This window comes from Xyrauchen texanus, chromosome 31, assembly GCF_025860055.1.
Source record: "Xyrauchen texanus isolate HMW12.3.18 chromosome 31, RBS_HiC_50CHRs, whole genome shotgun sequence".
In the NCBI taxonomy this organism is placed as follows: Eukaryota; Metazoa; Chordata; class Actinopteri; order Cypriniformes; family Catostomidae; genus Xyrauchen; species Xyrauchen texanus.
The window spans coordinates 25083046-25106293 of record NC_068306.1 but is presented as its reverse complement, the minus strand read 5'-3'; the positions used below and the strand labels follow the sequence as shown (position 1 = coordinate 25106293).

General features: G+C 39.8%; 1 protein-coding gene across 5 annotated transcripts in view; it reads left to right on the top strand.

The window, feature by feature from the left end:
* LOC127624560 (cell adhesion molecule 1-like) overlaps positions 1–22648 on the top strand; it is a 490282-nt gene extending 467634 nt beyond the window's left edge. For all 5 annotated transcript variants that reach the window (XM_052099340.1, XM_052099339.1, XM_052099338.1 and 2 more), the window contains 2 exons: positions 21575–21703; positions 22490–22648. In XM_052099340.1, coding sequence (XP_051955300.1) covers positions 21575–21703; positions 22490–22608 — 248 coding nt within the window. In that variant the 3' untranslated portion in view covers positions 22609–22648. The remainder of the gene's footprint in view (positions 1–21574; positions 21704–22489) is intronic.
* The last annotated feature ends 600 nt before the right edge of the window (positions 22649–23248 follow it).

The following is a 23248-nucleotide window of genomic DNA, read 5'->3' as shown; positions in this document are numbered from 1 at the left end:
GTTGGAGAAACCTCCGCTGGGCAAAAAGTACAGCCAACAACTCTGGGCAGTTGATGTGCCAGCGCAGCGGGGCCCCTTTCCAAGGAAGCGTCGAAGAAGCGTGTTTTGTCCACTTCATGCATCACGTCCATGTTAAGCCACAGATGACGTTCCTGAACCATGAGAGTGGCCATCGCCTGCCCGAGTTACCACGCTGTGACCTTCGTGGCTCTGAGGGCGAGGTCGGTCGCTGAGGCTATGGGAAGGACGGAGGGTTCCAGTCCAGCTCCACGCTGACAGCGGCCCGGGCAAGCATGTCGGACATCTGGACGACAGCCTCAGACTGGGCATGCTGGCCCGAAGGTGGAAGCCCAGTCGAGTCATCCGCATCAGACGCCAGACCACTCTCCGATGCAGCGGCGAGCTCATCCGGCTCGGGGGGCTCAAGAGGATAGGCAGGCTGGCCGTGAGGCGAGCCGCTGTTGCCTCGAGCCCAGACAGAAGTCAACGAGTTTGTCAGGGGTGGGTGGTTCGCGGGGATGTACCCGGCGAAACTGAGCCCACTGCCATCCCAAATCACCTCTATCGCCAGCTGGGTCGTCCTCAATCCCGTGGGAAGGAGCGACGCGGGGGACGGCTGGAGTGGCGTTCCTTCTTAGGAAGGAAAGCCGCGACCGCAACATTGCCATGGTAAGATTCTCGCAGTGAGAATACAAACCATCCACAAACGCTGCCTCGGTGTGATCACTGCCCAGACACATGAGGCAGCGCCTGTGACCGTCAGGAGTGGAGAGCACTCTTCTGCATCCAGGAACAACACAGGGGCAGAAAGACATCTTTATAAAGACGCGTCCTGAAAAGGATGTTCAACGGCGCTGTGTATTTTGCTCTTTTAGAGAACTAACTCTTTTAGAGAAATAAACTCTTTAACTGTGCTGTCAAAGTGCCCAGGGGCAAGTTGCACTGCTGTGCAGAGAAGGAGAAAGCCGCTGATATGCGCCGTAGATCCAACAGCAATCACTCAGTGATGAGAGGAAACAGACTGTGACTCGCAGCTCGCTGCATAAACAACCGATCGGCTCCGAAGAAAATTTCTGAATGAAACAGATGCATTTCCCTCCCTTTATACCCGTATATGTCCGGGGGCGGGACATGCAAATTCTATCTGCCATTTTCTCATTGGCCTTTTCTCATAGATTAGAGTTGCAAAAGGCTCTCATGAGAGACCCCTAGTGTCGATGTTGAAGTGAGCGACAGATGGGGAACTCTGGTTCTGAAAACACCCTTTTTTCACTCTGGGTGAAAGCACCCTTACTCCTCATGCCATCCCAGATGTGCATGACTTTTTTTCTTCTGCTCAACACAAACACAAATTTTAGAATATATCTCAGCTCTGTGGATCCTCACAATGCATAATTTTAAAGCCCCAAAAGCATACAATGGCAGCATAAAAGTAATCCATACGACTCCGGTGGTTAAATCCATGTCTTCAGAAGTGATATGATATGTGTGGGTGAGGAACAGGTCAAGGAAAGTTATTTTTTACTATAAAATCTTCTCCCTGTCCAGTAGGTGGCGATATACATGAAGAATGCAAATCACCAAAAACAAAAGAAATATAATGTGAGAGTTGAGATTGATAGTAAAAAAAGGTCTTAAATATTGCTATATTTTTCCCCCACAACGATCATATCGCTTCAGAAGACAAAGAGAATTTTCATTTTTGGGTGAAGTATTCCTTTATCTATTTTTTCTGTGTTCCATTAAAGAATGAAAGTCATTCAGCTTTAAAGCAACATTTTCTTTTTGGGGTGAACTATCCCTATTAACCTTGTCTGCATTATTTTATATTATTTATATTATTTTACACCTAAAATTTTTAGCGTAGCTAATGTAACCAAGGCCAGGTGGGTGGGGAAAAATATCAAGTCCATACATTATTTCCCACTTAAGCAATATTCTGTTTCACTCTGAAATATGTTGCAATATGGAAGTTAAATGGATTGCTAGTGCCATATTGTCTTTAAAAAGACAAGCAGTGTGGTGTGGCTTAATATGAATCACACTGCAAAATAGAAGAAACATTGTTCTTGGGGTCAGATAGATCAAATCCTTATCTGCATGTCAGCAACCCTGTCAAACTCTTACTGTATCGTCATACACTGGCACACCCCGGTATTATTCGCACCCTTCTTCAACTGACCCAATGCATGTGTACGGTCACACTCTTCTCTGCCTGCCTCCTCTCTAAGTGATTTATTGCTATCATGACACTGTTTCATAGAAATTTATAGAGACCTTTTATCCTGTGTGTTAGGGATCTGTAGTGAATTCTGATAGTGAGAACCCATTCAGTAGCTCCTCTCCATCTGGCTCTCCCTCTATATCGATCCATCCAGGTGTACTCCTCATTCCTGTTCATTTCCAAAGAGAATGATTGAACACACTTCACTTCTTTTTGTCATTTCATCATCCATTGTTCAGTGTTGCACTGCTCAACATGTTTAAGGCTGGGCTCAGTAAACATGATGGTGGCATCTTTTGATGATGTGCTTTAAGTAACAATGGTGTAAGAACCTGCATGAAATCAGGTGTAAAATAACTCCTTTGTTTGTGGATTGCGACAAATGGAAAATCGCTCTACTCTGGCCAACTAGTTTGGAGGACTGTTTTCTTGCAATTCTAAAAGTAAAACTTTTCAATCCTTGTTCTCAATTTGATGGAGTTGTTCTTTTCATAAAGAAATTAGTCTTTTCATGACGAATGTAATAATGGTTTTTGCTGTTGCTTTGGCCACACCTCTGCCACAATTTTCATAATAGGAATGGATGAATTAAATCAAAATTTTTGTCCTTTGAATGATAAAAAGAGTGTCTTTTGTGAAACAAAGCTGCTAAAATAAATAGCAGGCTTTAGAAAAGGATGAATAAAATCTGCAAGTGTAACACATGGTGCCAAATTAAGCAAAGGCTTACTTAAGCCTATCTCTCCCCCCACCCCACCACTCGCTCTCTCACCGGTAAATCTAAGCCCCTGTTTGACATGAACTTAGCCACCTCTGATGTAAAGCTGTTTTACATGCTGAAAGAGCCCATGTTAACTGCCTCTCCCTCATCCTCTCAAAGCAGTCGCCATGATGATCCCCTTGCCCGTTGTGCTATAGTAAAGCCTGTTTTACTTAGCATCTTGTTTTCAAACGCTCTGATCTGAATTCTCTTCATGTATAGGAAAAGAAAGCACACACAAAAGGTTTTGACTCTGGGACATGTAAGTTTAAATGACAGTGTGTTCTGGTGTATGTATCTACTGATAGTCTTTGCAAATATTTGTGGCATTGTTAAGGCAAGCATCACTATTACTATTGATCATACTTAGAAAAGGAAATCATCGCATCGCAAGTTGTGTGATTGGAACAACAGCTGTGGTTAGAAGATTTAGATTTAGTTAGTTTGTGCTGTTAACATCATTTGACTTCGCTGAGACTTCTACAGTATATCTTTAATTTCATTCAGACTTTGAATTAGTGTGGTCAGAAGTGATTCTGAAGATATGGATTTAACCACTGGAGTCCTATGGATTACTTTTTATGCTGGTTTTCTAGCCTTTTTGGTCACCATTCACTTGCATTGTGAGGACCAACAGAACTGAGATATTTTTCTAAAAGAAGTGGGGTAAATCCCACTATTGCAGCAGAGTACTGATGACACTATACACCTGGGGTCGGCCACCATTTTGACATGGAGTGCCATTTTTTATTTTCCTTGTCAATGGCTGCACTTGCAATGAAATTGAATGGGGCCAATCCGTAAATGTTGAAATACTCACTATTTTAAAAGTATAGCCACAAGACATAAACAAAATGTGAGTAACATGATTTTAGTGTGATAAAGTTGCTTAATAACCTTATCTATGTTAAGTTATAGCCAATTTTACAACTTTGTTGCCATGATAATGTAATGTAAAAAAACAAAAACTAAAATGACTGTAAAAATTACAATTTAAACAACTTTACATCTCAAATAAAACATGGGTTTTAAAAGAAGAATTAATGTAAGTGCTTTTATAAAATTATAAGCTTCACATTTCTGTCTTTTAAAGCTCTATTTGATCAATTTGGCCCCATTCATATCCATTGTACCTCACTGTAACCTCAATTTTTGCTTTTTTAAAAGAAAAGGATGGACGTGTCAAAATAATTTTTGTGGCAATTAACATTATGCCACAAATGCTGTTGATTTGAGCTTAACTTGTATTGTACTGGAATATTCCTTTAAAGGAGACCTATTATGCCCCTTTTTACAAGAATTATAAGTTTCAGGTGTCTCCAGAATGTGTCTGTGAAGATTCAGCTCAAAATTACCCCATGGATCATTTATTATACCATGATATAAATGCCTCTTTTTGGGTGGAATCAAAAACATGCTGATTTCTTGTGTCTCTTTAAATGCAAATGAGCTGCTGCGCCCCGCCCCCTTTCCGGAAGAGGCCTGTGCCTTTACAGCTCGTGCTTCGAACACTACAGCAACAACAATGACTGACAGCGTAAAAACCGAAGTTCAGCCAGGGCTGGCTGGGAAGTGAAATCAGTCTGAGATTTTACATAGCAACTGGCCCAGAATTTGAGCGGGGTTCGCTGTCCTTTTCTGCATATAATTTTGTTATGTATTTATGCCAGTCCGCCCCTGATCACCCCCAAAGTGTGTCGACCCACCTGGAAAATGCTCGGTATGCCAGATTACCAGTCCTGCCCTGAGTTCAGCCATATATGTATGAATATATATATATATATATATATATATATATACACTCACCTAAAGGATTATTAGGAACACATACTAATACTGTGTTTGACCCCCTTTCGCCTTCAGAACTGCCTTAATCCTACGTGGCATTGATTCAACAAGGTGCTGAAAGCATTCTTTAGAAATGTTGGCCCATATTGATAGGATAGCATCTTGCAGTTGATGGAGATTTGTGGGATGCACATCCAGGGCACGAAACTCCCGTTCCACCACATCCCAAAGATGCTCTATTGGGTTGAGATCTGGTGACTGTGGGGGCCATTTTAGTACAGTGAACTCATTGTTATGTTCAAGAAACCAATTTGAAATGATTCGAGTTTTGTGACATGGTGCATTATCCTGCTGGAAGTAGCCATCAGAGGATGGGTACATGGTGGCCATAAAGGGATGGACATGGTCAGAAACAATGCTCAGGTAGGCCGTGGCATTTAAACGATGCCCAATTGGCACTAAGGGGCCTAAAGTGTGCCAAGAAAACATCCCCTCACCATTACACCACCACCACCAGCCTGCACAGTGGTAACAAGGCATGATGGATCCATGTTCTCATTCTGTTTACGCCAAATTCTGACTCTACCATCTGAATGTCTCAACAGAAATCGAGACTCATCAGACCAGGCAACATTTTTCCAGTCTTCAACTGTCCAATTTTGGTGAGCTCTTGCAAATTGTAGCCTCTTTTTTCTATTTGTAGTGGAGATGAGTGGTACCCGGTGGGGTCTTCTGCTGTTGTAGCCCATCCGCCTCAAGGTTGTGCGTGTTGTGGCTTCACAAATGCTTTGCTGCATACCTCGGTTGTAACGAGTGGTTATTTCAGTCAAAGTTGCTCTTCTATCAGCTTGAATCAGTCGGCCCATTCTCCTCTGACCTCTAGCATCAACAAGGCATTTTCAGCCCACAGGACTGCCGCATACTGGATGTTTTTCTCTTTTCACACCATTCTTTGTAAACCCTAGAAATGGTTGTGCGTGAAAATCCCAGTAACTGAGCAGATTGTGAAATACTCAGACCGGCCCGTCTGGCACCAACAACCATGCCACGCTCAAAATTGCTTAAATCACCTTTCTTTCCCATTCTGACATTCAGTTTGGAGTTCAGGAGATTGTCTTGACCAGGACCACACCCCTAAATGCATTGAAGCAACTGCCATGTGATTGGTTGATTAGATAATTGCATTAATGAGAAATTAAACAGGTGTTCCTAATAATCCTTTAGGTGAGTGTATATATATATATATATATATATATATATATGTTTATCTGGTCTGCTTGAATACAATCAGAGACAATGGTAACTTTAGCTGCATTAGCCGTGGAATCAGCTAACAAGCACATTCAGAAAGGCGATTTGCAAAACATTCACAAAAAATAAAGTTCTATACTTCCATCTTCTGGATATAAAGCTGGAACACGAACAGTTGGCACTGATCCATACTTGAGAGTAATTTATTTTTTAAATTCTGCTTTATATTGACACTCATTCATAAAGCAGTCCGGTGTAAAATGATTTGTACAAACATACACAAAATTTTGTATATTTTGGGGCACGTTTCCCTCAAAAATCAAACTTGTCCACTGCGTCTTCAGTGGCTCTCATGCCGGGAGTACATGAAGAGTCTTATGTTAAATTTTACAGCCAACAACAGAACACTTATGATGCTTAAGAAGTTGAGACATTATTTTTCTCACTGAATCTGCTCCAGTGCAGAAAATAATGGCAGACTGTGTGTAGATCACTCAGGGGAGGCTCAATGATAATAGGGTGGAGTCCATCACCAGTCGTGTGTGAGGCCTGCTCTAACGTGGTAATATCAGAAAGAGGATTGGGTGGACTTTTGACGTTGTAGTGTGGTTGTGTACAAACACTGCAGACTCACATGTATATACAAACACCATGTAAAAGTGAATTTTGCATTTTAGTAAAGTAAAGTTATTACTCCACCCCCTGCATTACGTCATTAATGATTAATGATCATTAATTGTTGAGCCAATGTGGTTCAAACAACAAATGTACAACATACTGTAGTTACTATGATTTTGGGAAACAGTCATGACTAGCTAGCTGATTACTCCAATGATGCACCCACAACACAATAGGACTTTGGCCACTCACATTTTCATCAGAAAATGTTAAAATCTAGTTATCTTTACTGCATTGTTGATATTCCATATGTTTTATTTATTTATTTATTTTTACTCATAATCCTCAGATACTGATAGAACAGGGTATCCATCTTCATCCATTTGTATCAAATGTACCATTTTTATCTTTCGTCTTGATTATGTTAATTGATAAAGCTCCCCTTTAGCTGACAGACGGTCCCCTCTCTTTGGAACAGTTTTACCTGGTCACCTGAGGCACAGACTTTTTGCTCAATCACCAAAGACAAGCATTTGCTCTTTCATTGCTCATATGTCCACAGGGCAGGAAAGGGCAGGGTCAAAACAGCTCTGGAGCAGTAGCGTTAGTCGATGCATCCTTCACACTCTAATCCTCCAGTAGGAGAGGTGAACAGAATGGAAAGGACACACCTGCCAACACGCCTGTCAGCCTTAGCCCAGGAGAAGATAATTGAACAGATTCTGAACCGCAGGGAGCGCCTCAGCAGAATACAGTGGGATAATGACCACTTTGTTCCCAGGTGGACTGTTGCAGGTGAAGCAGAAGAGTTGGCTCCTTTAATGTCCTCGAATTGTCACATTTGGAGGCCATCACTGCCGGGGCTTTCATTAATCAACAGGAATAAGTTCTTCTGCAGCTTCAAGGGTCACTTCCTTTGCATACTTTTCCAAGTCTTCCTTTTTCTCTCATCTTACCTTATGTCTTCCTTCTCACAGCCATTGTTCCTCGGTTTGAGCGACTAAAATGGCTGTCGGTAGTGCTTTGCTGTGGTGTGTAGTGTGTCTAATGAGCTGGGTTTGTTGTAGTGCTGGCATTGAATGGCTAAGGCAGAGCTTGGAGGCGCCTTCAGGACTGCCTGCGGGGTCCTCGCAGGTAACACGCATATGCTGCAGTAATTAGTCTGAGAGTCGCACAGCATTAACAGAAGCAGAATATTGGAATGGCGAATGTGCACCTCTCACGCTGCTCGGCATTCACCTCCATTGACTGGTAACTGGAATATAGAGCGATGGCTCTGAGTGGCTGCCAGGGAGGAAGGGAGAAAGAATATGGTTGTAAGATAGATTTTATCCTCCAATAGATGCAGACGTGAAATTCCATACTGGTACACACGGGTTTGGTGCTGGTCAAGCTGGTGGATCTACAGTAGGTCTACCATGGCAGTACATCAGTCTGAGATAACCCAGCCATCGTCATGTAGTCCATATAATCAATCTGCCTTTTGTCATTTTTTCACCCCTTTTGATGGGGACAATGAGAGAGGTAAAATGATACAATAGAAAAACAGGAGGGGAATGAGATTGGGAATGATGTTTACCTAATTGGCACACTGCTAAAAAATTATTTAATCATTATTTTAATCTTATTTTCAAGTTAAAAAAAAAATCCTTAATTCAAGATACATTTACTTAAGAAGCAAAGTAAAATAAGATATTAAGTCTTATTTTCTGAGAAATCTAATAAAATTGAATTTATGTTGACAAAAAGAAAAATAAATTTCACCAATTTAATGATTTATAATGAATCTCAAGTAAATTATTAAAAATAAATTCTCCCCTTTTCTCCCCAATTTGGCATGCCCAATGCTCTCTAGGTTCTCATGGTGGCAGAATGACTCAATCTGGGTGGTGGAGGACGAATCTTAGTTGCCTCCGCCTCTGAGACTCCAATCCGCACATTTTATCATGTGGCTTTTTGAGCGCGTTACCGTGGAGACCTTTGGAGGCTTCAAGCTATTCTCTGCGGAATCCATGCACAACTCACCATGCTCCCCACTGAGAGCGAACCGCATTATAGCGACCACGAGGAGGTTAACCCAATTCGAACTTGCAACTCCAGGTGTGGTAGTCAGCTTCTTTACTTGCTGAGCTACCCAGGCCCATTTATCCAACATTCTTAAAACAAGATAATACTTAAAACAAGATGTACATTCACTTGAGAAGCAAAGTGTCCTACTGTAAGATATTAAGACTTTTTTCAGAGATCTAACAAAACATATTATTTAGGTGTTGTCTCAAAGTGGTATGACTTCTGAACACAAACAATTAATAGTGAATAAGGGCATAATTTTGGTCTGTTTCTAACCCAAAACTATTGTATTGTTTTTGAAAGCATGGGTTAAACCACACGAGTTGTAGGGATTACTTTAATGCTGTCTTTATGTCCTTTTTGGTGCTTGGAAGTTTTGGACCCTATTGACATGTCTCATTACGGAGATAAAACACATTAACGCGAGCAGTTTCGGGAAGTCAGTCAACAGCCACATTGCGCACCTTTCTGTCATTTTATTCCTTCAGTTTTCCATCCATCATGGAAACAGCATATGGAGAGAGAAGAATCCTTCAAAATACCTTTGTTTGTGTTCCGCAGAAGAAAGAAAGCAAACTATCCCTTTAAAACAAGAAAAAGCTGGTTGCCAGTGGGGTAAGAAAAATAAACTTAATTCAAAGGAAAAATCACAATTACCCACATGAGTGCATCAATATATATCAGAGCACATGGACAAACTGCTGGGCCATGGCACTTGACCGTTTTCCTCATTATTAAAAGTCTGTGTCTCCTGCTTTCCTTTCCATGAGTTCACTGCAAGGTTTACCTGAAAGGTGCCATAAGTGCTATTAAATGAAAGTAGGTTGTCCATCCTGACTCTTTCATCAAGAAAGTAAGTGTTCTTGAGCATCGTTTAAGCCTCATGTGAAACTTTACTGTTCATAGTCCAGCTGGCTGAGGAAAAATACATGTTTGAACATCTACAGTATAATCTCCTCCTTACTGTTTAACTATAGCTGGCCTTAAAGCTCATGCTGAGGGCAGGAAACTAATTTTTCCCCAGCCCTTGAACTGAAGCTAAGAGCAGACTTCTACTTCTATATATGTGAGAACTGTGTTAGAAGGTCACCTGTGCAGGCTTCCTCCAGTCAGCCAGCCAAAGTTTTTGATTTACACCACCAGCAAATTACTTAACTGCTGTGTTGGAGATACAGAGATACAGAATCGCTTTGTTAGTCCTCAAAGCAAGGTTCCAGGGGGTTCTGCTAGATCCGTCCCCTTACAAGACATCTTATAACATTTTATTCATCTCTTTTACCATTCAATTGCAAGACTCATTATGCAATTCAAAGTCAGTAAGAGTGGGAGGCAGATCTATGCTCTATGGATGACCCCAGCCTGTTGAGCTGAGTTTGTTGCTGCACTCCGCCAAAGGCGATCGGATGTTGTCTGGCTCTGATGGTTTCCTGGCGACGAGGGGGAAGAATTAGCACTGATCCCTAAGCTCGAGGGAAATGAGGGAGGCTGCATCAGAGGAATACACCCATCTAGCCTATGGCTTTGTACGGTTCCCTGGAAGGGACATTTTATCCTGGATTAGCTGTGACAGACTTCACTTCCCCTGCTTCTCGCAGAATGGAACGACGCAAGTCCCTTGTGTTGAATGTGTTGTTCACAGATTTGCATAATGCTGGATTGTTGTGAATGCGAGTTAGTCCACAAAAGCAGCCAAAGCAGGCTGAGGATTTATTGATGTTTGAAGGGCAGACAAGAAGAAGCAAAGGCAAAAACATGGCTTGATTATACTGAAAAGTGCATGTGCTCGCAAATGATCAAACATGTTAGAAAACATATCTTAACTGCAGTAATGTACGATTGTTGGTTCGTCATCTACGAGTAAGCCTCAGGCACACCTGTCAAGCTAAAAATCCATGGAATCTAAGCAGCTTGTAAAGGTTGCCCTCATTCCATGTCCAGCCTCGAAACACCCCTTCTGGCCCATTTCTGTCTGCCTCTATGTAATGTAACTATATATCTGTGTAGGCCACCGTATATGTCAACAGTGATGGAGCTTCAGGGAGGGACTGACAAAGAGGAGTGGCCGCAGTAGAGGAGATGACAAACAAAGTAGGGAAAAGGAAGGGTAACCTGGATGTTAATGTTCCCTGGTATTTCAGTATTGAAGTTGGCCCTATACATTTGTGGCATATAGAAGATAAGTATTGGTTTCCTAACTACATTTCTTTCTTTTTTGCCTGCCACTCGCCTGCCTCTCTAGTTGTTGCCATCATGAACTTCGTGTTGAAATAATTAGTTTGTTAATATGTTTAAGTGGGAACCTTTCAGAATGGCCCCAAAGGAAATTGAGTGGAAATTGAACTGAATATAACCTGTGTTTGGCGTCTTCAATAGCTTGAGTGTAATCGCTAATCATAATGGTTTTTTTGAAGGAACCCAAGACATATTTTATCTCACACTGCTCCAAACAGGCAATGCAGAAGGAATTAAAAAGGTTACTAGAGAGAGATGAAATCTTTCTGTTCCTGACTTTGACTTCATTTTGTCTCAGAAACATGATATCAATTTGATTCTCATAGGATTGTTTTCTCTTTTAAATGGTGCTCTAGTAATTCTACTGGACTATGACTTTGCCCTGCGTGATGCATTTCAAAATTATCCTTGCCTTGCTTACCTACAATAGATATCTAATGAAAAGCATCGTCTTCTACATGCCTATATCCATTGCCCCTTGAAGTATACAACAGCTCTCAATTTTCTGAATTATCAAAATACCTTCAGGTAAAATACTTTCAAATCCAATTTCATATTGCAATACCACTGCACACATTTTAACTCTAAGTGGCAAACAATATACATAAGCCTCCAATCGGGGTGACAGTAACACAGGGGGTCAATGAGATTTTTAATTACATTTCCACTACAGCACAAAACTGCTGCTGGGCTGAAGGAACAGTTAAATATAGTCAGGTTTTGTAATAACACATCTGTGATCCATCTGACCGTAGGCCCAAGAGCAGAGTTATTTCATTCCAATCTGCTTCTTACTTTCACCATGGCAATCACTTTTGCTTAATTACGAGATTAGAGGATCTAATTAGAAGATCTGCTGTCTTTGACATCAACACATCCTTTAAAATTAGACACTTTCATTGCCCAGAGGGTAGACTCCTTGTCAAATCGATTGTGCTTGAGTGAGTGTGATATGTTCTGTTTGCCCATGGACACGGTGACCCTGCCATTTTTTCAAAAGAGATTTCATTGTCTCAATACGGAGCGAAAAAACATTAACGTGAGCAGTCTCGGGAAGTCAGTCAACAGCCACCTTGCGCACCCTACTGTCATTTTATTCCTTCTGTTTTCCGAAACCCACTATTCCATCTAGCACATCTTTTACTTTACCTATCACTTAGCCTAATAGCAGTCCTTGAAAGTAAAAGTAAAATGCAGTGAATTGCAGCATTGTCTGTCATTGTGTAGAGAAACTGATCATTTCCATCCATCATGGAAATGGCATACGGAGAGAGAAGAATTAAGAAAATTGCCATAGTCATTCCTTCCTATTCAAAGTCAAAACAGATAAGCCTAATGCAGAGAAACTGCCTTTTTTATGATGCTTCCATCTGATTTGAGGCAAGATTTTGGGTGTTCAGTTTTTGCTTGTCAGCACATCATATGCATTTGAAAGCTTATTGAACGCTCTCATGCCTCGGTTCTCGTATTTCCCTAAATGAAGACATTTTGTGTGGAAGTTTCAGGAGTGAGTAAACGCTGGATAAATTGAATGAGATTTCAGAATTGAGAGCTTTATTAAACTTTATTTAAACAATAGGGACAACACAGAGCAACAATTAGCCTATAAATGGGCAAAGTTGATATACAGTATTAGCTAGACCATTGCAAAGCAGTTTGTCATAGCTGCAGATCTTTCATTGCAAATGTTTGATTGTTAAAAGGGATAGTTCACCCAAAAAAATGTATTCAGAAATATTAATTTACTGACCCTTATGTTGTTCCTATATATCTTAGTTTTATTTTCTGGGGAAGACAAAGTGATATCTTTATGTAGAATGACAGCCCCAGACACCATTCACTTTCAGACTGAGTCTAACATACTACCTAACTCCTTTTGTGTTCCAAGGAATGGTTTTATAATATGGTTTTGGAACAACTTTCAAATCAATTTTCATTTTTGGGTGAAATATATCTTTAAGCCCCTATATTTTGTTGACATCTGGCTATTTAGTGGTAAAATCTTGAAGCTGAATTTAATTGACTTCGGTAATGCATTTGCTGGGTTCCATGTTGGATAATTCTGTATGGTAGTTGTAAAGATAGAGTGAATGCATGCTAAGACTCTGCCTCATAGCTGAAACTGCCTCTGTGAAATGGCTCTGTGTGGAGCTGTATAATTAGAGCCTAATCATGTGATATTAACTATAAAAATCACAGGCCATTCTCAAAAAAATATTCATTATGAAAGACACAGAATTATTTTTTGTCATACCCTAACCTTAGTGTCATCAGATGATGAATAGGCTACTAGATTATTTAAAAGATTATTATTAAATACATTATTAACCAAATTAATTAATTTCAAGAATTTTTGGCATTAACAAATTAAAAAAGTGAGAAAAGTTCACATGTGAACACCCACTGATCTGTTGCAAACTTCATTTCAAATGTCCTCTGGAGGACAGTATTGCTGCTTGTGTGTCCTTTGAAAAAGTTATTAGAACCAGGCAATGAGTGCAAGATCAAGTGTAAGCCAACGGCTCAACTCGTAAAGTAAAGGCCAGCATATTTCCTTCTTACACCTATGCTAAGAACAGTGAGGCATAAACCTTCAGCATTCAGTGTTCTCCAACTGCCTTTGAAAATTCTGAATATGAGCTGTACACTTCTAACCTTTTGTCATGGTCAGCGGCATCGATCGATTGTCTGTTCTTGTCAATGATTGTTGTTGTTCCCATCTGGTCTCAAAAGTTTCACTTGAACTGCTTTGAAAAGAAAGAGATTGTAGAGAAATACTGTGAAGACACAAAGGAAGCTCATTTTTAGGTCATTCTTTAAAAAGTCTGCTACTCTCTAAAATGTCAACTCTGATGGAGACAAAAGGAGTGAAATCCATAACTGGTAGAAGAGTATCTGGGTGTGCCATGAGAGGCCACAGACTTGTCCACACCATTGTTTTGACTGAGAATATGAGAATGTCTTTCACAGTGGTGTTGATGGAACAGTTTGATGACCCTAAAGCTATCACACTTTATTGTCTTGGGAGATTACTCCAAACCAGTAAGCATGACTTCTGTAGAAAGAGATATGTAGCTGCACTTGGGTCCTTGGAGTCCTCACCTGAAAGTCCTCAGAGACATGTCCTCTCGTCCTGCTGACCAGATTGCTTTTATGGTGGTATTTTGCTCATAACTTAAGGTCTTGGCATCATACAGAGCTTTGTTTGCTCTCGTTCTTACTCTTCCACCTTTCATCTTCATTTAGACTTTGAACATCAGAATTAAATGTCAACTTTGGGTTTTGGCTTTCATTTGTGGTTGTGTGAAGTAGGGCTGAACCATGATGGAAGGATGTTACGTCTGTCTGTTACCTCACTATTCTTTGATTTGAGTTTTCTGCCTAATGGCTTTGCTTTGATACTCTAAAACTGAAGCAGTCCCACAGTTGTAATTTTGAAAGTATATCTAAAAAGAATGTATTTTAAACTTTAGAAGGATCCTGCAAACAATATTCATTTAAAGGAATAGTTCACCCAAAAATGAAAAATACTGTCTAAATTTACTCACCTTAATTTCATTCCAAACCCATTTGACTTTCTTATGAAGAACACAAAAGGCGAACGTGTCAATATTTCATATGGTCTACTTTTATAATACTTTTTGGTCCTTATTTAAGTCTTCTCCTTTTGTCTTCTGCATTAGAAAGAAATACAGTTTTGGAATAGCGAGGGTGAGAAATTATTGAAAAAGATATATTATTGGTTCAACTATTCCTATAAATCTGCAAGCCCAAGCTGTAAACTATGTTGAGGCAGGATACAGGGAATCTAATGAAAAGTTACATAATGGTCTGTGTGCTTGGGTGTGATAACTTCATTTTGGCATAAGTGGATTGTATTAAAGCAATGTACCAGATCATGAATATTCAGGTTTTCAGTATGCACTGACAACGAGTTGTAATTTCTGCAAGAGAAACTGTTCAATGGAACACCAAAGCTGATAGGATCTTTCATCAAGTCCTCTCACTGTAGTTTGGCAGAAAGTGTCAACTTTAGCTGCATGATTTGCCTATTTCAAGCAAGAAATAGTGCATAGTTTATTGCGTCTTCTAGACCAAGGGTTTTTAACAGGGGATCCGCAACCCCTAGGGGGTCCATGGTGGTGCCGCAGGGGGTCCGTAAATTACTGTTTGATCCACCACCGAAACTCGTAATAATAACTTGCATGTGAGCGAGACAGTACTACCGCTCCCTATATACATATTACGCAGTCTGCGTAGGGCACCAATTCCCAAGTGGGGCACCAGAAACTTCACCGGCTGCCCTTACTCGCACGTTATCCATTATTCAAGGACCCGGTAGTAGTCGCGGAACACAAACGATCACCTCCTGCTCACACTTTCTCCTCGCACTTGCACGTCCCTGGCAAGAGAGGAGTATGTAGTTTAGTCCATCCACATTCTGAAGCCCCTCGAACCTGCATGCCAAATCTTCCTCTTGCAGTAATCCTTTCTCATATCCTGTTGTATTTAGTTATGAACTATTTTATAAGACCCTTTTTATAAAGTTTGACGAAATTAGCCCATCGGCCATGCTCATTACGATACGCTCATAATGCAACCCATATCAGGTCAGGTCAGGTCTGATATGGATTTTTTTCGTAGTATGCAAATGTAAGCCTACAGTTTCTTGTATTAATTGCTTTTTGCCTTCAGAACAATAGCCTATACTTACTTAATATACAGTATAGGCTTATGTATATATAATATGTCTAAATATATAGTTACCGCTGAGATTATCAAGCTGCATAGGCTACACTGACAGTGACTGTCAAATCAACATAATTAAAGGTGCATACAGTAATTTTGTCCTCATTATAAAGATTTCCTCCCACAGAAATTAACTGTAATTTTGAAATGTATAAAATCGATCACTAACATGAGATGAAGACTCCGGGTATAGGCCTGTCAGTAACCTTATAAAAGTTTTTTTTTTTATTTACATTTTTGTTTTTTGTTTTTTTTCTGCATGGACAGTCTGTCTTTCTGTTTCTCTCTCTGTCTATTTATCTTAAAATTTTTTGGAGGGGGTGTGGCACAGAGATTAAAAAGGAGAATTCAAAATAACACTTAATGTCAAAAAGGTTGCAGACCTCTGCTATCCTTAATTTAATTATTATTTTAATGGCTTTGCAATGTAAACATCATAAAATATGTACATACAATAATATGGTACCATACACGTTTTTATAGGCATAAAATGCAACACTCAATTTTCAGACAATATGCAATGGTTGTCTCTGATCCATCTCTCTACATACCAAGGTGTCTTTGGCCTGAAAATGGTTGAAGACCCCTGTTCTAGACTGATCTTTCCCTTTCTCTCTCTCTTGCTCTTTCTTTCCATTTCTTCTCATATTCCTCAACACCACCTCCAGCAGCCTGAGGTGTGAACACTGAGAGCTCACAGCAATCCTCCTTCACCACAGGAGATATTTCAGAAACTGGTGACTGTGGACTCTTGGATAAGTGTCAGATCCTTCCGACAATACATTGTGCTAGCTAGAGGTGCAATGCAATGGGACACTCCAAATTGAAGTTATCCTATGACGTCGACCTTGGATGAGCTTCCCACAAAGGGCAAACCTTACCAATGCAAATAGAAGCTGTTGAACATGACCTCAGTTTAGGCACAATTAATTTGGATTAGATCAAAGGCAGTTTTTATCAGTGCCTGATGGCACTCTTGCTTGCCACTTTCAAGAGAATGTTCATATACAGTACTTACCCTCTAACTTCACATTTTTAGAGTTAATCAGCATTCTCTGTCTTCCTTCATGAACTTACTTGCTCATTTATCCAACTGGGTAATTGGGTATTCCAATCTCTTATTCTGCAATCATAAACGTTACACAGGAATACTGTTTATGGTAATGATTCTTCCATAAGCACCATGCAGTACATGTAATTATATGACTCACTCTAGTCAAATTGAGATGAGTGCGAATTTCTGGAGTCTCATTAAGATGGCAATTTCTTGAAATTATTGAATAATCCGGAGGCAAAATGGCTGGTAAGATTAGAGGTGGTGACTGGAGAATTACTCATTTCTAAACCATCTGCTTCTCAAATTAAACATTACCCAAACTGTTAGTTCACATGGACTTATTGAATTACCATTCAGTCATTGTGTTAAGGGTAGCTCCGCACGCCAGCGCACCCCCAAATATGGCGAGATCACAAGCTTCAATCTTCTTTCTCATCATCATGGCCCGGCTCCATGCAGCCCTTTCATTTATCTTCAGGCTGTGGGAGAGAAAGCGGTGGAGGGTGGAAAGGACATTAAAATCACTTTAAGCTGGATGAGAAAAGACAGTCCCGTCCCTGACCTTACTCCATTTGTTAAGTTATGTTAATTCCTATAAAATCCATTAATTACCCAAGCTGGTAAAAAGCCCATGAGCCAGTGGACAGGACCAGCACAGTATCTTGGAGAAATGTGTATTTGGAAAGAAGAGAGATCCCTGGCATTCCTATGGTCTGCTTATTCACATCTGAAGTCCAGTACACATTAACATCTTAATAGGATTGTGTGTTAAACCATGTCTCCACCCCTTTTTTTTATTTTGGACAAGCGTGAATTAGGTGCCAAGTTAATTCCCTCTGACTTTAATTGAATCTCCCATCCCTCAGAAAAAAAGGGAAATCTGAGCTCAAAATAGCCTATTAGGTTTATCAAGTAATGTTTTGTTGGGTTTGGCAGTTAGCACCGCAGCATCATTCTCACATCCCACCCCCACCCTTCTCACACAAGAGTTGTTTATGAGGTGAGATTGGGTGGGATGTTGTACAAGCACACCGCTCTGTGTTTTCTCGCTTTTCGTTATCCTCTAATAAGTTGTGGCCTGCCGTTTTTGCTTTTTTGATCTCCCCCTGGAAATCCCCTCAGCTCTCAGGCTCAGGCCACAGATGAGAGCAGGAGATTGCCGTGGGTAAACAGGGAAGGCTGATCAACTCCTCGTGACTGGATTACCAAGCTTTGGATTGCTCAGTCGCGACATCCTCCCCTTCGCCCAACTTTCCTTTCTCATTGCCGTTTTTATCAAGTGAGATGTTTGGAGTGGGGGGATGAGCACATGCACTGATAAAATAGTACACAGACTCTAAGATGTAGCAGATACTTCATACCTCTTTGTAATGGCTCCCTGTCTTTAAAAAAATACATGGTCTACACATCAAGTTTCCAAGGTATAACAAGGGTTTGTTTACTTTCGTTGTTGTGTGTTCGCTGTTCATTCTCCATCCGCCTAGATGGAATATATCACTCTGGATGATATTAAATGTGGTGTATATGATAAACTACTTAACTGATGAGAGAAGTGTTTCTAAATTTTAAATACCAATGAGAAATTTAACAAATGACAAAGGATATACCATGGTATTCCAATTTAATAGTAAAGCGAAATGTATGAAAAATAAAAAACTAAACAAAAAACTTAGTATCACCTAAAGCAAAACCCCCTTTTTAAAAACTTAACTTGGCATCCTGTGGTGGAAAGAATTGACAAATAACTTTCTAAAACTGAGGTTATTTTGCTGGGCCCTCATGCCTCCACTTCTGTTTTCTGTGATCCTTGAGTAAAAACTTGCATAATCATCTTAAAAATCTCGGTGTACTTTTTGACCCCCTGCTGCTTTTTGACAAGCAAATTAGTGCTGTCATAAAGAGTGTAGTTTTTTCCAACTTAGATCCATTGCAAAAGTAAAACACTTTCTTTCTTGTACAGAATGAAATTGTGATTCATGCAGTTATTTAATGATATTTGAACTACTGTAACTTTCTATATATCAGCCTGTCTCAATCCACATTATCTTGTTTGCAGATGGTCCAAAATGTTGATGGCAGATTGTTAACAGGAACAAAGAAAAGGGATCATATTTCTCCTGTATTAGCCTCCTTGCTTTGGCTCACGATTAAATTTAGAGTTGATTTCAAGATACTGCTCTTTACTTTCAAGGCACCGAATAGACTGACACCTGATTATATTTGTGACCTTCTTCTGCCTTACTCTGCCTCCAGGACACTCAGATCATGTAATCAAGTAATCTGTCCCCCGTCTAAGGGCAATCAGGCATTTTCTTTTCACTGCTCCAAAGCTCTGGAACAGTTTCTTTTTCACATTATGGGTTTGTCTTCACTAGCATCACTTCACTTATACTAATTTAAATAAAATTGCAAAGTCCACTGATGATGCCTTGTTCTGATTATTTTCTTCTATTTAATAATTTACTTTGATTCTAGATTGTACTGCACTTTGGTTGCAACTCATGTTGTTTTTAAATGCGCTCTATTAACAAAGTTTGATTTGATTTGACTTGACTTGGTAGTGTGCACCTGTGTCTACTTCTGTTAAGGCAAGTGCCGGCATCAAACGCTGCTGCTACTATCTGATCATATTCACATTTGGCCACTAGAGGTCTACAAAACTTAAGCTATTCATTTGGCTCTTACCACATCTTTAAATGCACAGAAGAGTGTTGCAAAAATCTCAGGTGTTACTAATTAATAGCCTTGGTGACTTAAAGATTTTTTATGTATCTCAGTGGTAGGCTCTTGACTTTGAAGATGTTGGAAGTCTGTAGAGTGATGTCCTATCTATTTTCTCCCACTTCCTCTCTTCAAACTCTTTCATTTCCGTGTCGAGTGTGAGATATTGATGAAATATTTTGCTCCTCCTTCGTGCTGTGAAAGCCAATCAAGTCCACAAACCAGCGATAACTTTGGTTTGTCATGGATCCCTACACTTGATCAATAAACTTCACATACCATTATGCCTTGCAGCCTCTGAGGCCTGCCTTGCTCTCTGGCTCAAATGGAAAAATCTTTGTTAAAAATTGCTTGTGATTCATACTTTTAGTCTTTTCGGCAGTCTGTATTTCTTTAACTTTAGCTGGTAGACAGCTCACCGTTTGTGCCAGTTTTATTTGAGTTATACTCAGGACTGTAGTTGACAGTAGAATCTAAACAACAAACCCCATCTCTTCAGAACTCCACTGTCACCCTCGTAAATGTTTAACCATTTTCAGACTATTTTTGATTCTATATTTAATTTTTTTGCACCAGTTCTATTTGTTGATTCTTGTCTATAGTTTGAGGTCTTTTTCAGGAGGATTTCAAAAATACTTCATTCTATTGAAGGCTGCATCCAAACTATCTTGCACACAAAAACACACAATACATTTACACTTACATAAATGCCATTTCAACATACTTGTTGCATACAGTATATTTTAGAATTGTTGTGATTCATATTTACCTCTCTAACAAAACTACCTGGTGTTTTTGTTCAATGCTGTGTTCAGTTTTGTTAATTCTTCTAACATGAGTCATATCCTGCTGTTGACCACATTTGTTTTGTCAGGGAATCTTGTGATTTTATGTTTATAAATATTTGTATTTGTTTATTTTATAGAGCTTATCAAAATCTTAATACAAGGCTGGGTAGATTAATTTGAGTATATTTCAGTTATAATGTCTATTTTGCTTATACATTAAAGAAATGATCTCTCAGCTAATGCTGTAAATTGCACAGGGAATCTTCTAACTTGGTACATTGCTATTTATTTAACAGATATAATAATCAATACAACCACAACTGAAGTAAACTTAAAGTAAAAAATCAGCCTTGGGATTTTAAGAATCAATATCTGGACTGTTCAAATGAAGATCATGTTTAATATTTTTACCCAGCATTTGTTTGTACATTGTGGAATCAAATAATGTAAATTTGTGCTCACGCTTGTCTTGTCTAATGAATAACATGTGGTTGCACTTTCTATGAAACCTGCTGTATATATTAAGGTATTGAGGTGCATTTCGACCGATATCTGTTTTTCGATGGACGATATCTAGAGAGCAGGATGGCCTATATAAATGCCCATAAACATAATACAATTTAACAATAGCAAATCAGATGTAAACCACATTTTTAAAGTTAAAAAACAATTTATGCAAATGTACAAAATATGCATCAATTTAAAAAACATTTGAAAACAGAAAGTGTTGACTATTTTAATGCTTTTTAATGCTGTATATAATACACCTTATAATCGGTATGCTATATAACTATAAAATATACTTATATAGTATTATACTGCAATATTTATCCATGTTGATACATGTACATTTACATTTATGCATTTGGCAGACGCTTTTATCCAAAGCGACTTACAGAGCCCTTATTACAGGGACAATCCCCCCGGAGCAACCTGGAGTTAAGTGCCTTGCTCAAGGACACAATGGTGGTGGCTGTGGGGTTCGAACCAGTGTACTTCTGATTACCAGATTACCAGTTATGACCTTAGAGTGCTTAGACCACTACACCACCACCACTCCACATGTAAAGAGTTTAATTCATGCATATTTTAATGTGTTGTAATGTATTTCACACTTTAATGGCATAACCATAAATAGATGGGTATTATAATGGATCATAACTGTTGTTGCACTTATTTATAAAAACGATGTGTATTATAAGGCATTATAAAGTCTTATACAGTCTTCACAGAAAGTGTTCTCTAAAATTTTCTTTTTAATTCCCATTTTTTGGACCTTAGAAAGTAACACATCTTCTCTGGCCTCTTTCTCCAAGACTCACGAGCAGGAACAGAAGCACAGAGATCGGTGGACCATGCGGTTATCGGAGGAGTGGTGGCAGTTGTGGTCTTTGCCATGTTGTGTCTTCTCATTGTTTTGGGACGATACTTCGCAAGACACAAAGGTAATTCCTCTTTTTCCACCTTTAGGTTTGGCACATTTTCAAGGTCAAAATACTTTCTAATTATTTTGGATGAGATTCTGGCTATTCAAAGAAGTCATTCGAGAGTGGCAGCCTACCGTTGAACCACTGTGGCTGCTTTGAATTGGCCCGTGGCTACGACCACATTAAGACTGCTGTCCCTCTGAGTGCACTGCACTGTTGTGTTCTGTAATATAAAGTGGGTGCAGCATCTCCACTTTTCATCAGGGCTACTGCCTTCATTATCGAACCACAGAGGGAGAGGATGGGAATAATCCCACTCGGAAATTAAGTTTGAAGTGGATTGCTTATTCCCACCACCTTGCATTTTCCAAGGTTAATTCCAAAGCACAAAGTCAAACTAAAAACAAAACCTCCTCAAATCTGGAGAGGATTTTATGGAAATTTTCTGTATTATTGGTGAGAAACAAACAGGTTTTTTTCTTCTCAGCATGTGTCATATTCAGTTTTTATTTCGTATCTTGTTTGTTGTATCTAATAGAGCTCAATCTTGAGGGTCAGATTTCATCTGCTGAAATATGTGCTGTAATCAAAGTGTCTCCCATGTTCCATCATGGGGTATTAGTTTGGACCGTATTACCTGCTGAAAGACAGTACAGCACAGCCAACAGCAGCATAGTGAAATTTATCTAGCTGCTCCAGATGGTCTTTAATCTCTTTTAAAACCTAGCTATTGCATCAATTAGAGTTCCTGAGGTAGGGTAGATACTGCTTTTATCAACAAGCCTTTCTTTGAAACTCACACAGGGACCTACTTCACACATGAAGCCAAGGGAGCGGACGACGCGGCGGACGCCGACACGGCCATCATAAATGCAGAGGGTGGCCACAACAACTCGGACGAGAAGAAAGAGTACTACATCTGAGTCCAGAGGCCTCTGTTGTTAATTTAATTTTTTTCATCATTTGGCGGGAGGGAGGGTGGGGCATGGGGCATTTGAGATGAGGAAGTGTTTTTTGTTTATCTGTTTGTTTGATTTTTCCTGGGGATTGAATGATGTAGAATGCTACCCGGGCAGCTGAGATGATGTAGGTATTTGTGTTACACAGGTCAGGGGTGGGTCGTTGGGGTTAGGGGTTGGGAGGGGTGGGTGGTTTACCAGACGTTGCCAGAAATGAGTGTAGAAAATGTCACCACACAGCACCTCCCCAACTGCTGGTACTTTTCTTCAATTTTCAACCATTTGCAGAAAATTCTGTGCCTTCTTCTGAATTTCTTTTCTTAGTCATGCTTTAAACCTTCTCTATCATGTCACACCACCCAAGCTCCCCTCCCCAAACACGCACACACACATACCCATCTTTAATTATAAACCTCCTGTTGGCTTTTACATGAGGGCAAGTGTACACAGCACCTCGATACATTCCACTGCACTGTGGGCATGTCCTTCCTCCTTGTTATAGCCAAAGTACTTTGAGCAGGTACTTTGGCAGCATTTTGATTTTATCAAACCTAAAAAAGCTCTAGGACACATAGCATCTGATGCCTTTAGCATAATGAGGGAA